Below are 15554 nucleotides of genomic sequence, written 5' to 3'. Positions count from 1 at the left end.
CAGTTCCATGTTGTGGAATTTCATATATGGGATTGGCGCATGCACAGGGTTGTTATGAATAACTGCATCAAGTTCCCCTTACAATAGGGGGGATTGAGCATGTCAGACAGACACTCATGCTACTGCAGTTCACAACTGGTAGTTGGCTGAATATGCAGTCCCATTTCTAACGCCACTTATATAGCTGATCAGTAGTCCACGGGTGATTTACACGCAATACACCTTCTATAGGGGGCAGGGTTCCCTCCTGCCTCTTTCACCACTAGCCTCTATGATTATTTGCATGTTGAATGACACATTGATGACCAATAAATTAGAAAGACACTTCACAGCTGAAACGTCTCTGTGGGAGGCCCAGTCCCTATTGGGTTTCCGGGGAGACACTATGGGCATCTCCAGTCTGGGGCACATTGTTGTGCAGAATACTGTCCGCTCATTTATTGACCTACAGTCTGAAGTTAGGCTCCATAAACACCAATGCTGTAAGTACTTATTGCTTTGCCATGCTCTCTACTCATACTAGAAATCGATCAATGTCTTTCCAGAGTGTAATTAAATCTGAATAAAACTGCTGATCGGTGAAATGGGTGTGCACAATATATTGTGGTTGGTTATAACCCTGATTCTCCTTTTTGGCACTCTGTGAGGCTTGGAAGGCAAATCTTGTCCCCCTTGATAAAGAGGAGGGGCGAGATGCCTAGATGCTCTTAAGGGAGGGAACAATCTGCATCCAATTCAAAGTGATCCAATTCCGGTTCCTTCATTGCATCTGCTTGACATGCAAGCTTCCATGCGACTCCTTCACTCTACACTTAAATGTAATGATGCAAAGGGACCTTGTTATACACAATCTGGCTATGTTCTGTGAAATGGACTTTTGACGTTGTTTGGCTCACACACTGGTTCCAGTCCTAGGGAGATCTTTTGAGCGTACGCAGATCTTCTCTGCTAAATATCCTACTGGACATTGATTCAAACAAATCAACTAGACCATGTTGGCACATTAGTATGCAATAAACATAATGGATGCAAATGTTGCAGTGCTACTCCCCCAGCCATGGGAACTTGTGTATGTGGCCTACACAATTACTTGACACTTGTGGGCCCGATCTACATGGCACAGGTGTGTCCTCTTAAACAACAGAGTATATGATTTTCTTGAGGGTCCGAAAGATGAATTACTTAATGGTTGACAGTACGGGCACAGCAAGGAGGGTTTACTGGGAGGATTGTCAGTGAGAACACCTTTGTGATCTCTCTTGCTCCACCTTTACAAGTGTCACTACTATTTTGTCTACATGCATACTCAAGTTGAGGTGATGTGCTTTGTGATCATGCACTCATACATGCTTTGTGGAATATATGTTTTAACTAGAACAGGCAGTAAAGTTTATTATAAAAAGAATTTCTGTATGTGAATGATTTGAACAATATTGTATGTTCGAAATAGTTTGAGAAAATGTTTTTAAATCTGTTTTTTTAAGGTTGAAAGTGATACCAGACTCCAGCTAGTCTATGCAGAATGCCTGAGGCTTTGTGGGAATTGGTTGGCGGAAACTTGTTTGGAAAGTCCCACTGTGATCATGCAGAACTATCTGGAAAAGGTAAGCGGTATTATATTGGTCCATTAGTTCGTTTGCATCTTATGTCAAAGATTCAACTGTACCTGAATAATGTAATCAGAATATTTATGACAAAAAACCCTTGCATTGTGTTTCCATATCCCTAAATAGAGAAAGGCAACGTTGGTGCTCCATTCAGGTCATTCAGACACTCAACAAGTAATTTGTACACATCACCACTTTCATCATAGTTCCATGGTGGATGAAGAGCAGATGCACGTTTCTGTTCTGCAATTCAAATATGCTACATCTTGAAGAGTATTCTTCAATAGTAGCACAACTAGTAAGTACTCATTGCAGGAAGTAAGGAGTGCAAGTTTTAACTTGGCTCGATTGTCTTCTCAGAGAAAGCAGTGAGTATGTGACTACTTCCTCTCTCACCAGATCAATTCAGTTCTAAAACAATTTGCTGAAGGAAAATTGCAGTGGAAGTGTACCCTGTCTTCATTCCCTGAATTTGGAAAACATTACTGAGCCCCTTTTTTCAACTGTAATACATTTTGGTGACCGTGAAACTAGAAGGAACTGTACTTTGCATCTAAGAGAACTGAATGCATTAAACAAGAGGCACCCTGTTATTACTGTGGATCCTCTGCAGAGGATCAGGTTACTCTGTCTTTTGAACATAAAGGCATTTTACATACTCTGGATGTATTCTCTTCGGAAACAGTGATTCCCAAATCACTGGCTATTTGTTGCATGTCCTTGGTGTATTCCTGGAATTTCCTTTGCTGGTTTGAAAAAAGAAATCTTATTTTGGGAGAACCCTTCAGAGCCCCATAAGATCAGGCACCAATGATTCCTTGCCATGGGGCAGTTAAGCCGCTGGCAAGTGCCTTGTGGTTACAAGAGGGATTTTAAGGTTACACATCATTGGATCTAAGTCTAGGCCGCTGAGATGAGCAGAACCTCTAATTGTGAATGAGAACACAAACAGCTCATCCTGATATCATAGTTGTATATTCCATATTCAAGATGGGTATTGTTTATTATACACTAAGCTAAACCCTTCTGCAGTTGTTTGATTTGTAAAGGAATCCCGAAAAGGGACAGCCATCTAACTGACCAAAAACTTCACATTAAAACATCTATTCAAATACTGGACTTCGTAGTGCCCCCTTAGTATTTAAAAGTCATAGACCGAATTCACAAACTGGATGTCAGGAGGGCACAGAGTTGGCTGGGTTGGCTAGATAAATGTCTTTTTTGGGGAAAGGTAAATCGGTTGTTTCTTTTTAACCGACCTAGTATGAAAGAGAACTATCATGGTGGTTAATTCCCATCAACCCTCACTTTCAAAAAGTCAGATCCTTTTCTGCACAACTTTTTAGATTCTAAAAGTAACATGGTAATTATTCCCCAATGTAATATTCTGTCTTCACTTTATTTACCGTCAATTTAGAGCAAACAAACGTTTCCTAATAGACTTCACTGACTATGGTACAATTTAACTGACTCTTAATAAAGAACTTAATAATGCGTGCGTTATCTCAAACTGCACTTGGATAATCGTAATGTCACTCATGCTGCAGAAATACTGAAGTTACTCAACACCCACAATATGGAACAATTTTCATAGCGTCCTTACTCATAACAAGGGATAAATTCTCGACCTAGTTATCAGAATAGCATTTCAAAAGCTTGTTGAAGTAAATTGGTCTGATCAACACATGGTCCCAATTAATTTACTGTTGCCCTAGCTCCACAGATAAATTCTAAAAGGTCTTATAGGCATCCTTCATGCTGCAGCACATCTCATCAAAGACCTGAAGCAATAGGATAATGTTACCCTTGTCCTGATAGAACACTATTAGTTACCTTGGCAGCCTCACAGCAGCTGCAAAACCAGCTGTATCATTTACAAAGCCATCACCACCAGCACCACAGCTTATCCTGCAGACAAGCTCATCTTCGTTGGTGGTTTTTGGCGCAGTAGTAGCCAAGACACGATCAGATTATATACTAAGAAGGATAAGAAAAGAAAACAAAACACAGCTGGCATTTTTCATCTATGCTCCACAGTTGTGTATCTATCAGGACAGCCCCAGTGCCGCTCCAATTTAGGAAAGAGTTAAATAATCATCTCTTTAGAGAACGCTACATAACAATGCATTACTTGTCCACAAACCAGCTACCTCTAAAGTCACTTGTTTACTTTATGCTAGTCTTTGACCTTGTACAGAGCTCCACTGCCTTTTGGCTCTGTTTGTGGTATAGAGATACCATACATACATATATAAAAACACACAAACATATCATATACCGGATTGGGAACTTGCAGTGGCAATAAAGGCTGTTTGTACTGCCACTGTCGGACCAAAATATTTTTAAACCACACTTTGGCCAGCTATGACACTACTCTAAATAAAGTTAATTGGCTCAGTACACCCCTCCATAATAAGAAAATTACATTGAAAACACGGAATGTCACATATTTGGATGAACACTCCAACAAAAGAAAAGAGATTCAGACAAATACGTGAGATAACAAAAACACTCCTACATTTATATCTGAAGTGATAACATCTATGAAACAGACTACATTAGACACTATATAGTCAAAGTCTCAACCCCTGACTAATAAAATGCTCAACAGACCAAGTGCTCTCACAAGTTCCAAGGAATCATTCAATATTGTTAAACTGAAATCTCTGACTTCTAAAAGTCTCCCTTCTTCGGTCTCCAAATGCAGTGCTTGGACCAATACAATGCTCCAAACAGACCCAAGGAATTGTTAACTATTTGGAAACTGAACACTATATCTCTGAATGATACAACTCTCTCTTCTTCAGTCTCCAAATGTTTTTATAAATCACTTCCCCTCTAAAATATCTTGCCTAGGAGATATCGTCTCTAAGGGTTTATAGTTCATCAGACAGTCAATTGACAACAACCTCATCAGGCAGTGTAATGGTTTTCATCAGATACCGGAAAAGAATGTGAACCAATCACTGAGGTAGAGCTGTCCAGATTTGTCACAAATGTAAGATCATCATATGTTAAAGATATCATCTGTGCAACATAAATCAGAAGCAACTTACACATTTCAACAGAATGTGGTGTTCCATCAATAGCTCTCCTCTATATGGCATGTTAGGTATCCACTCTGTCCTAGCCGGAACCACAGTCCTAGTCCGGGTAAGTCCGATATACACCATAAATTAACCTGTGTTCCCTCCCTGGTAGCTTTGCACATAGGAGGCAGGCTTAACTTAGGAGGCAATGTGTAAATTATTTGTGCAACACTTCAAATAGTAACACAATGAAAACACCACAAAATACTCCACACAAGTTTATAAAAATAGATGTTTATTTTATAAATAAAACAAAATCAAAATGACAAAAATCCAATGAGTGGAAGTCAAGATATTAATTTTTAAAGATCAAATGGGAAAATAGTGCTTAAAAGCAATAAGCGCCTAGCAGGGTTAACTGGTTGTGCTGGACTGGTCAAGAATTTAGGCCAACCACGATGGAGAGTAGGTCAGATAAAGGAACCTTGCATGGCCCACTGAACAAACTATCCTGATCCTGGTCGTAACAGCTAGATGCAGGGTGCAGCCGAGCAATGCGTCAGTGTTGATCCCACAGTCGAGGTGATGCGTTGACTTTCTTCACACAGTGGTGGTGGTGCTGCATCAGTTCTAAAGACGATGCAACGAGCCGAGAGGTGTTGGTTCCGTAGACAATGCACCAGGTTTTTCCAGGCAGTCGAGGTGATGCATCGATCTTCCCACACTGCAGCAATGTATTGATTCCAATGCATCAGTTCTTTAAGGCGTTTCTCTGGTTCCGAGCGTAATGCGCCGATTCTGCTTTTGCAACAGCGAAGATGTGTTGGTTCTGCTACACGCAGACATGAGATATGTCGGTTCGACGGAGCAAGCCCCTAGTTCCACTTCCAATGTCCCTTGCACAGCAGCAGATGGTGAGACTTTGATATCCCTGAGTCTTGAAAACAGAAGGTAAACCTGCACGCCGGTAGGACAGCACCACGTGACTCCGCCCTGATGTCGTCCACTTTCGTGACGTCAGCAAGGATACATAAGTCCCACCCCGGCGTGCCTACGTCAGTTTTTTCTTTTTTCCGCGTGCAACGCGGTTCCGGATTGTGTCCTGGCCTGTTTTCAGGCCTTCTCTTCTTTTTCACGCTTGGCGTTAGTGGAACAGTGTGCGAATGCCTTCGGGCTTCAAGACGTGTACCTCCTGTGCACGTCCCAGGTCGGCGACTCACCCTCACCCGATTTGCATGTGGTGCCTCGGTGAGCACCACGACTCAGAGAGCTGCGACGCCTGCCAGCACCATAAGCCTAAATCGGGCGGGAGCGCTGGATGAAGTTGATTTTGGCGCATTTGTCCAGGTCATCCCAGCGTCCGTCCCCTTCCTCGGAGGCGAGGAGCCGCCAGTTTCGTCTGCGACATAGTCTCTCGCCTCGGCCCCAGGGATGTGGCTCACCTGCTGGTAGGTCTTTCAGTTTGTCTCCGAGGCCTTGTCCTCCTTTTGCGCTTGACGCCAGCTCCCCCGGGACATGTGCCGCCGCCCGTCGCCTTGCCCCTCGCCTTACCCGCCGTTTCCTGGCGTGGAGGCGACTATGACCCAAATGGCCGCCTACGCTGTGGCTCCGCAGGCTTCTTTGGCCCTTCCTCAAACTCCTGAGATGTCTCCGGAGCCCTTGCCTCGTGCGTGGCCTTCCGGGGAGTAGCCGGCGGCTCCGGCACCAAAGGTTCAGCTTCAGGTCGTAGGAGGGTGGTGTTGTCAAGGTTTGGTGCTTCGGGACACCCCTCTCCAGCGCCTGGCGTCCCTGCCTCACCGCAAATCCCTACGGGGTCCCTGTGGCGTCGCAGGAGATCGCTGGGACTCCGGGCTTGCCCCCTGAGTCACCCTCGGTCCTCTATGCAGGCGGCTGCCTCACCAGAGGTCGAGCTGGCGCCCTTTCGGCACCTGGAATCTTCCTACCAGGCTCCGGTGGAGTTGCGGGTGGAGGCCGGGACCTGGGGCGCTTTCCAGAGTCTCTCTCGGTCCTCGACGAGAGCTACTGCCCCGTCTGAGGCCGAGCTGGCGCCTTTATGGCGCCGCTCCTTCGCCGTTCCTGTGTTGACCCCGCCCCTTTGTCCTGGAGAGCACGTGGTGGCAGAAGTCGACCCGGCGCCACCAATACCCACCCAGGCGCTGGTCGACTATGATCAGGCGCCGACGGCGGACTCCACGGAGGTGGGCCAGCTTCGGGTTCTTGATTCATCTCCTGAGGTCCCTTCTTCGCCACAGGTCTGTCACCAGTTGGTGTGTTCCTCCCCAGAGACTGGGCGTAGCATTGTTGCCTTTTTACTGGCATTTTCCTGGGAAGGCTCCTCGCTGTCCCCACGGCCTAAATCCTAGAAAGCCTTCTTTCTGTGGCTCACGGCTGGCTTTTCCACCGGCCTCTCTGCCTTCCCTGAGGCCCCTTGGGTTCATCATTCATCTGTGGACCCTCCTCTGTTCAAAGGCTGGCTGCTCACCCCTGGACATGGAGATGGACGACTCAGTCTGCAGCCATCGCCCACGGAGGAATTACTTTCTCCTCCGCGATGCCCTACTGAGGCCAGTGTAGCCTTTGTTCGGGCTATCTCCACAGCCGCTGGTATTCTGCAGGTGGGTGAACCTGCCACTCTGTTTCCTACAGACAACCTTTTGGAAGTTCTCCACCAGGGCTCTGGTGGACGGGAGTTGTTCCTTCCTTTTAAAGAGGCACTCCAAAATTCTCTTATGGGACCTTGGGGTGCCCTGCCACAGGCAATCCGGTGCCTCAGGCGCTACTGCATCGCCACCGTCCTGCTCCGCATGACCCGGTCTGTCTTTCTTTCCACACCTCTACTCAAGGTGCTCTTCTGCGGAATGCTTTTCCGTGTCTGCCTGTGGTGTTGTTTCCTCCATCTAGGGAGGCCCAGTGGTTGGATTCATGGGGGTGTAATGTCTTCGCTTCTTCCAGCTCTGCTTTGCGGGTGCTTAACACTTTGTGTGTGTTGACCAGGGCTACTTTCAGCCTGTGGGACTTTGTGGAGTCTCTTCTTTCTCATGTCTAACATGAGGGTGCCCGTGCTGATTTGTGGGGCCATGTGTTGGATGGTAGAGAGTTGGCCGCGTTTATTCTTTGTGCGGCCTTGGATGTTGCCGATGCTCTCGGCCGTGCTATGGCCACTTCTGTGGCTCTCCGTAGTCATACTTGGCTATGTGATGCTGTTTTCCAGAAAATATTAGAGAGCGTCTGGTTGACCTGCCCTTTGACTGGGTCCTTCTGTTTAATACTCATGCAGACTCCACCATTCAGCGTCTTCTTGCAGGGCTGCGTCCTCCTCCTCCTCCTCAGTAGGTTGGTTTGTTGATCCTCTGGGTCTCGGTGGAAGGCGTTGTCCCACTTTGCTCCTGAGTGGCTGTTACACTTTCTGTGAGGGTTACTGTACCCTTGGTTGGCCTCTCTCTTCAGTTGGGTGCTGGTTCAGCCCCTTTTTGGGTAAGAATGTGCGTTTTGGCTGATTCCAAGCCTTCTGTGGTTTTTGCCGCAGGTTTATCATTTTGTTCTCTGATGCAAGAGTGTCTTTCCTAACAATGGTTCCCATGCTTTCTTGGGACATGTCCTACCCTATGTGGGGTAGTTGTAGCTACTGTATAGCCTGTCTTATGCTGGGAGGGTGTGGATTCCCCCATGCGGGCTCCTCGCCTTTCCTGGTGTTGCTCTATTACTCAGGTGCGGCCCTTGGTCCTTACTTGGGCGTGGCTTTGGCCATTTATGGCGTTGTGCTGCGGGCGTTTTGCCCTTTGTCTGCACTTCTTCGAGGGTCCTTTTTGTCATGTCTGCTGACTTCAGGCTGTGACAGGCCCGGCTGCCCTCTTCACTTTGTGTGTTTCCCGGTGGAGGGCTTTGCCTGTGCTTCTGGCTCTTCTCCTTGGAGTCTGTGGGTGGCTCTTCTTCCTCGGTACTCCTCTGCATTACCCTTTCATCTGGGGCCTCTGGTGGAGATCCCTGGTTCCTTATCTGGGCTTGGGGTGCACTGGCCTCGTTTCACCTTGTCCTTGCTTCCTCCTGCTTGATGAGGGTTGGGCCGCCTCTTTTTGTCGTCATCATGCACCCCCTCTGGGGCCGGTGTTCTTCAGAGATGCTGAGGTTCTCTTCTGCCTGGGGGGACTGGGCTATTCTCCTTGTCCCTGTGACTCTTCCCCTATTTGGTCCCTGTGTTCATCCAGGCTGGAGAGGTCCTCTTGCAGACCCTCCTCCCCCTTGGGTATGGCTAGGTTATCTATTCTACGTTAAGGAATCTGTGGCTAGTAGTCTCTATCAGATGTACGAGTTACTTACCTTCGGTAACGATGTATCTGGTAGAGACGATTCTAGCAGCAGATTTCTTTACGACTCGCCCTTCCTCCCCATTCTGCGAGGCCCCTTCCTTGGTCTTCTGCACTCGCCTGCCTCCGGGTGGTTGTCTTCTGTGACACTCCTTGAAGCACATGGGGTGGTGGAATAAGTTGACGGATGAGACCCCTTTGTGGCACAACAGGCGCTTGCCGGAGCTCGCAACGTTACAGGGCTTTCGGGATTGGGATGCCATTGGGATCTCGACCCTGGGGGATGTAGTGCGGAATGGTACGCTTAAGTCCTTTACGGACCTGCAGAAAGAATTCCACATGCCTCGATCACAATTCTTCCGCTACCTGCAGCTCCGTCATGCCCTTTCCCCAAGCTTGGTGGGCATTGAGGCGCTCCCGGAGTTTAGCCCCCTGGAGGCCAACGTTTTTATGGGAGATTTGGAGACTAAAAAGATTTCGAGGATATACCAAACCCTGGTCACTCATAGTGCTCAGTCGACGGACAGATTGTGAGGAGTGTGGAAGGAGGACGTTGGCGCTCTTGAGGAAGAAGACTGGAGGGAGGCCCTTGCGGCCCCACGGGGGGCCGCGATAGCCATGCGTCTACGGCTCATTCAATTTAAATTTCTGCATTGCGTCTATTTTGCTCTGGCCCGGTTGTGGCGGGCGGGTCTGATCGCCTCTCCGGAGTGTCTCCGATGCGGTCAGGAAGAAGACACCTTTTTCCATACGGTATGGTCATGCACTGCTTTGGATCGCTTTTGGCGAGGGGTTTTCGTTTGCATGTCGGAAGTGTTGGGGTGGATGCTCCTGCGCACCCCGCGGTTGGCCCTTCTCCATGTGATGGATGGGATAGGTGGCAACCTCTATAAACGGCATCTGCTGCTCCTGGGTCTTACCCTGGCAAAACAGGACATCGCCAGGAGCTGGAAGAATGATCGGGGGCCCCCGCTCTCTGCATGGAGGAATGGTCTAGATTTTAACATGGGGCTTGAACAGCCCATCTTCGTTGCCCGTGGCTGTCCGCGGAAGCACTATAAAATATGGAAGAGGTGGGCGGATTATAGATGATTGTGGCTGGATCCCCCGGGTGAGTTGAATGATCCCTCTGGTGATTGATGTGAGAGGGGCTGTCTGTAGGGTTAGGTCCTGCTTGGCATTTGTGCTCCCGAGAGGCGCGGGGCCAGGGGGGAGTACTCTGTTCCGGGTGCTCCTCTGTATAGATGTGGCTTGCTACGTATGAGTCATTGGTATTTCATGCATTGAGCTAGGTGGTCATAAGCGCAATCTGGGGTGGGTGGGCAGGGAGGGGGGGGTGTAGGTTAATTGGCTCGCCGGACTCAGTTCTCTGGTGGAGGAACCTGTTTCTCTGTTAAGCCCTAGGCCCGCTTGAGCGTCATATATTGCTGTGGCAGAGGCCTCTGGAGTGCAGAGCCCTGCGCCATTAGATGGGCGCTTTGAACGAGATTTATATTGGACAGGAAAGTATTTCCTTTATTTGGGTGCCTAACGCAGATGCGCACAGAGAAATAAGGTCGACACTACTACATGTTTTTTTGGCAAATCTTTATTGACATGAAGATATCATTGATACATACAATAGTGCAGAAGGATGCAGTCCGATTTCACTATACAGTCTACTGGTAATACAATATGGAGATGCGTGGTCGAACATGTACTGGACACTGTTCATTCAAGTATTTAGTTTCGTATCAGTAACCGGTCCCAATACAGTGTGCCGAACAACACTGATTCGTCTCAGTTCTAACTAATGCCCCACCCTCGAAACTAATCTTCATGGCAAGTCATGGTCGCAGTTTTGATTGGAAATAATGAAACAAGAAAAAACAAAGGTAAGAAAATCAACGTATTTGTCATCATATAACATATGTCAATTTTACACCCCCACATATAGCAGCCAGTAAAGTCCTTCATAATTCGGTACCCGAACAGATATAATTATATTATAGCCCAGCGCATAAAAAGCAAAACATCCACCCCGTTAATCATCCTCCTCCTCAGAGTCTAAATCCTCGTCCTCTGGCAAAGGTTCACAGATTTCCCCTCTATAAATGTTCCAGGGAGCCCAGATCTTATTCCATTTCCTGGGGCTCGCCCTAAGTACATACACTGCCCTTTCCGTTACCATCAGCAAGTCCATATTCTTAGCCCATCGTGTCGCTGTAGGCAGGTCCGGAACACCCCATTTTTGCGCTATGTCTCTCTTTGCTACTGTAATGGCCAACGTGACCCACAACTGCCCATACCGGTCCAAATCATTGGGGTCCCAAATGTTCAATAAACATTTTCGAGGTTCAGGCAGGACTGACACCTTAACTGCTTGAGAAACTGTACGCATAATTTGTTTCCAATACTCCTGTATCAGCGGGAATTCCCACAGGGTGTGGTACAGAGTCCCCTCTTCCCCGCACCCCCTGAGGCAAAATGGGTGAGGTGTTCGTTGTATCCTGTGCAGTAGTGTTCTCGTGTAATAGACTCGGTGTAGAATTTTGAGTTGTATTAGCCTGAATTTCGCCGATATACCCACTTCCCTCGGTGAGGCGAGCGCCTCATTCCATTCTGTTTCATCAACCTCTCCTATGTCCTTCACCCATTTCTCCTGTAGCTGTAATGTGGGATCCACCAAATTATTATTTTTTTTAAACTTTATTTTTTTGCAGGTATGAAAAGAATACAGTTGTGGCACGCCCATCCCATCATGTCAAACTTACATCATGTTATTTGTCCACAGCCGTCATGCCCACAACCCGGAGGCCGGGCGGCAACACCTAGGTATTCCAGTAGTGTGCAAATGTTTCCAATGTTACGCGTTCCACATGGAACCCCATGATCCTGCTTTTTGTCTTTTTCTCCAACAACACTCCCCCCCCCCCCCTTCCCCCACTACCCCCTACAAACTAATAGCACGTCCCCCTCAAGGGGTGACAGGCAGCTCCCAAGTTCATCAAACAATGTGTCACCAGTCCACCGGTTCCATTCGTGTATAGTGTAGTAGTTCTTGCCCCCACTCCCATAACACAATATAGCATCTCGCATGCACGGAGTCTCTAAATGAATCACCGTCTCGGTCTTGTATGGGTACTCGTCGTTATCAGGTGGTCCCTCCCGCCCATCCCCGCCCTCTACCCCTCTATGGGTTGCCTCCTATGTGCCCCACCTCTAGGCCATGGTATTGTCTCCATTTGCTCCATATCCTTCGGAATTTTTTTGGACAGCCTCTAGCTTTGTATGTCACTCGTTCTGCTGCCATATAGAGGTCCAGACCTCTCCTCCATTCCTCAATCTCTGGCCGCTCCGCCACCCCCCAGTATTTCGCAATGTCCCTTTTCGCTACCACCAGCGCCAACACCAGGAAAATGATGTGTGGGCGCGGCAGGTCTACTTCGGTCACCATTCCTAGTAACGCCAGTTTCGGGTCTAGTGTTAGCTCTGTTCCCAACACCTCCCCCAATTCTGTGAAGATGTGAGACCAATACGTTTGAATTTTCACACAGGACCATATGGTGTGGTAGAAATCTCCCTGTTCAGTATTGCATCGAAGACACGTGGCGTCCGCTATCCTACCCATCTTGTGGAGACGCCTCCGGTCGAAGTATGTCCTGTGTAACACATTTAATTGGATCAGCCTCAACCGTGACTTAATTGCGACTTCTCGGGGATGCATCAGTATCAGCTCCCAGTCTAAGTCCTCCAGCTGCCCCACTTCCGCCTCCCATGTACCTCTGAGTTTCGCCAGATTACCCAACATATTGTTTGTGAGGGTTTTATATGTAAGCGACACTGCCTGGTGTACCATCTGCTCCTGTAGGAGTCTCCCTTCCAAAGGTGCATATTCCGGTATGTCCTGTAGTGATATCTGCTGTGCATTCCAGGCATGTACTAGCTGTAGGTGCTTGTATCGTTGTGTGTGGTGTAATCCGAACTCTGCCTGCAGCATCGCGAATGTCTTCAGCTCACCTTTACTAATCACGTCCCCAATAGTGGAGATCCCTATGTCATCCCACCTTTGGAAGCCTTTCAGTTTATGGAGTTCCGTGAACCATTTGCAGTGCCACAGTGGTGTCTGACGTGTTGGCCGCCCCTCCCATCCCGTGGATTTAGTAGCTCGGGACCATGCTCTAATCGTAATCAAAGTCGCTGGCAAGAGCGTTCTCTCCGCCTTTCCCCCATACAGATAGTGGAGTATATTGTGTGCGGATAATTTATGCCTCTCTAGTGCATATGTTGGGTGATCCGCTGGTGCGTGCAGCCAGTCATTAATGGGGGTCAGGTGTTCCGCCCAATAGTATGCCTCCAGGTTCGGTAATGAAATCCCCCCACTATATTGATGTCGTTGGAGTGTCTGGAGCGCAATGCGTGGTTGTTTGCCTAGCCATATGAATGACCGCAGGTCTGCGTGGATTCTAGTGATAGTGTTAGTTGGAAGCGGATAGTACTCATTTTGAAGTGCGTAGAGGAATTTGGGTAGGGTAATCATCTTATACATCTCCACCCTTCCCAGTAGGGTGAGCGGCAACTGTCTCCATCTTGTCATATCCTCTACTGCCTCCTTCAGTATCCGTTCCACATTTCTCTGGAACGAGAGCTTTTTGTCCAAGGTGACATATACCCCAAGGTACTGGAACCCCTCAGTGGTGGTGAGTAGACGGTCCGGTAGCGGTACTCCCTGCACTGCTCCCCGTGGCGTATACAAGACTGATTTATGCCAGTTGATGGTGTGGCCTGCCATTGCCCCAAAGTCTTCCAACTCTCTGAACAATTTCCCTATGGAGACCTCGGGGTTCGTGATATACAACAGTACATCGTCTGCATATAACGAAACCTTTTCCTGAGTATCCCCCGACTCGGTACACCTGAAGCCATGGATCTCTGGGTTCTGACGAATTTTGGCCGCCAGTATTTCTATAGTGAGAGTGAAAAGGAGGGGGGACAGCGGGCATCCTTGTCTGGTGCCCCGCTCCACCCGGAATTCGCGTGATAGGCACCCATTCACTCGTACCCGCGCCTTCGGCGCCGCGTAGAGCAACCCTATCCATTTCTGAAAGTGCGGGCCAAAGCCAAACCGACACAACACTGCCATGAGAAAGGGCCGGATCCACCAAATTATTGACCAACTTTTTATAGGTAAGAGAGGTAGCACTCTGTGGCATAAATTTCGTCAGTAGCCTGTCCTCTAATGGTGATGACTCTGGAAGATCTGTGCCCGGCGGAATCGCCTGGAGCAGTGCGTGACTTATCTGCACGTATCTGAATGTCTCGGTAGGGCCCAAACCATACTGTTGTTGAAGTTGGGGTAAAGCAATCACTGTGCCCTTGTCCCACAGGTCCCCCACCGTGGAGATTCCTATGCGATCCCACTGTGCAAATCCTTTACATGATCTAAGGTTACCCAACAACTTGGTATCCCACAGTGGCGTTAGTCTGGTAAGTTTACCCGCCCAGCCCAATCGCGCTTGTGCTTTGTGCCACAGTGCAGCCGTGTGTTGCGTCGGGCCGATCAGTTTCCTGACTTGGGCTTTATTATACAGGACTGAGAGCATGCAGTCTGTCCCAAGCTGTGACCAATCAGCCTTATACGCCGGATCGTCACGTGGGGCATGCACCCAGTGATTAATGATCTTAAGTTGGGCCGCCCAGTAATACAGTTGGACGTTGGGTAATGCGATCCCTCCTCCGTACCAACTCCTCACTAGCTTATCATGGGCGATACGCTCTGGGCCATTGTTCCAGAGTAAGCTGGAGACCAGCGCCGCAATCTGTTTAAAATAGTGTGGTGCAACCAAATGAGGGGTATTCTCCAAAACATATAAAAACCTGGGAAGCGCCATCATTTTGTATAAAGCCGCCCTTCCCAGCAGGGTCAGGGGCAGAGTCGCCCAGTGTTTGACATCAGCTTTCAGACGTTCTAGAGGAGGTTTTAAATTTGCACTATAGAAGTCGGTGGCGTTTCTCGTGATGTGAATACCCAAATATTTAAAGGAGGACGTCGTTAAGGCCAGGGGGCAGTCCTCCTGTAACAATGGCTCTGGGCCCCGGAGTACATATACCACAGATTTTGACCAGTTTAACGTGTAACCTGACGCCGCCCCGTGTGTGTTACAAAGCTGCAGTAAGGCAGGAATCCCACTATCAGGGTCAACCATGTAAATGAGCATGTCATCTGCATACAGGGAGATCTTATCTTCCCACCCCTCTTTCCACGTGATCCCTCGAAACAGCGGTGTAGTTCTGATCAGGATTGCCAATGGTTCGAGTACCAGGGCGAAGAGCAAGGGAGACAATGGGCATCCCTGTCTCGTCCCCCGTCTCAGTGGGAACGATGCTGAAATGTGTCCATTTGCGACCACCTGTGCCACTGGCAGTGTGTACAGCAGGCGTATCCACGCCCTAAATTTTGGTCCGAAGCCCATACGAGTAAGCACTGCGAATAGGTATTCCCATTCCACTAAGTCGAAAGCCATAGTGGCGTCGAGGGAAAGGATCACTGCTTGCTCATTGAGGAGGTGCGCGCGCGCCATCACCCCATGAACCCTCCTCAAATTCATTGCCGTGCTTCTGTGGGGCATAAAGCC

The 15554-nt window shown here is 48.4% G+C and overlaps 1 protein-coding gene across 1 annotated transcript in view; it reads left to right on the top strand.

The window, feature by feature from the left end:
- ATM (ATM serine/threonine kinase) overlaps positions 1-15554 on the top strand; it is a 1399724-nt gene that overhangs the window by 1141867 nt on the left and 242303 nt on the right. Inside the window, exon 48 of the mRNA XM_086935231.1 lies at positions 1485-1604. Coding sequence (XP_086791357.1) covers positions 1485-1604 — 120 coding nt within the window. The remainder of the gene's footprint in view (positions 1-1484; positions 1605-15554) is intronic.

The sequence above is a fragment of the Lissotriton vulgaris genome, chromosome 8 (assembly GCF_964263255.1).
Source record: "Lissotriton vulgaris chromosome 8, aLisVul1.2, whole genome shotgun sequence".
NCBI classification, from domain to species: Eukaryota; Metazoa; Chordata; class Amphibia; order Caudata; family Salamandridae; genus Lissotriton; species Lissotriton vulgaris.
Note: the sequence above shows the minus strand (reverse complement) of the source record. Positions and strands in the feature narration are given on the sequence as shown.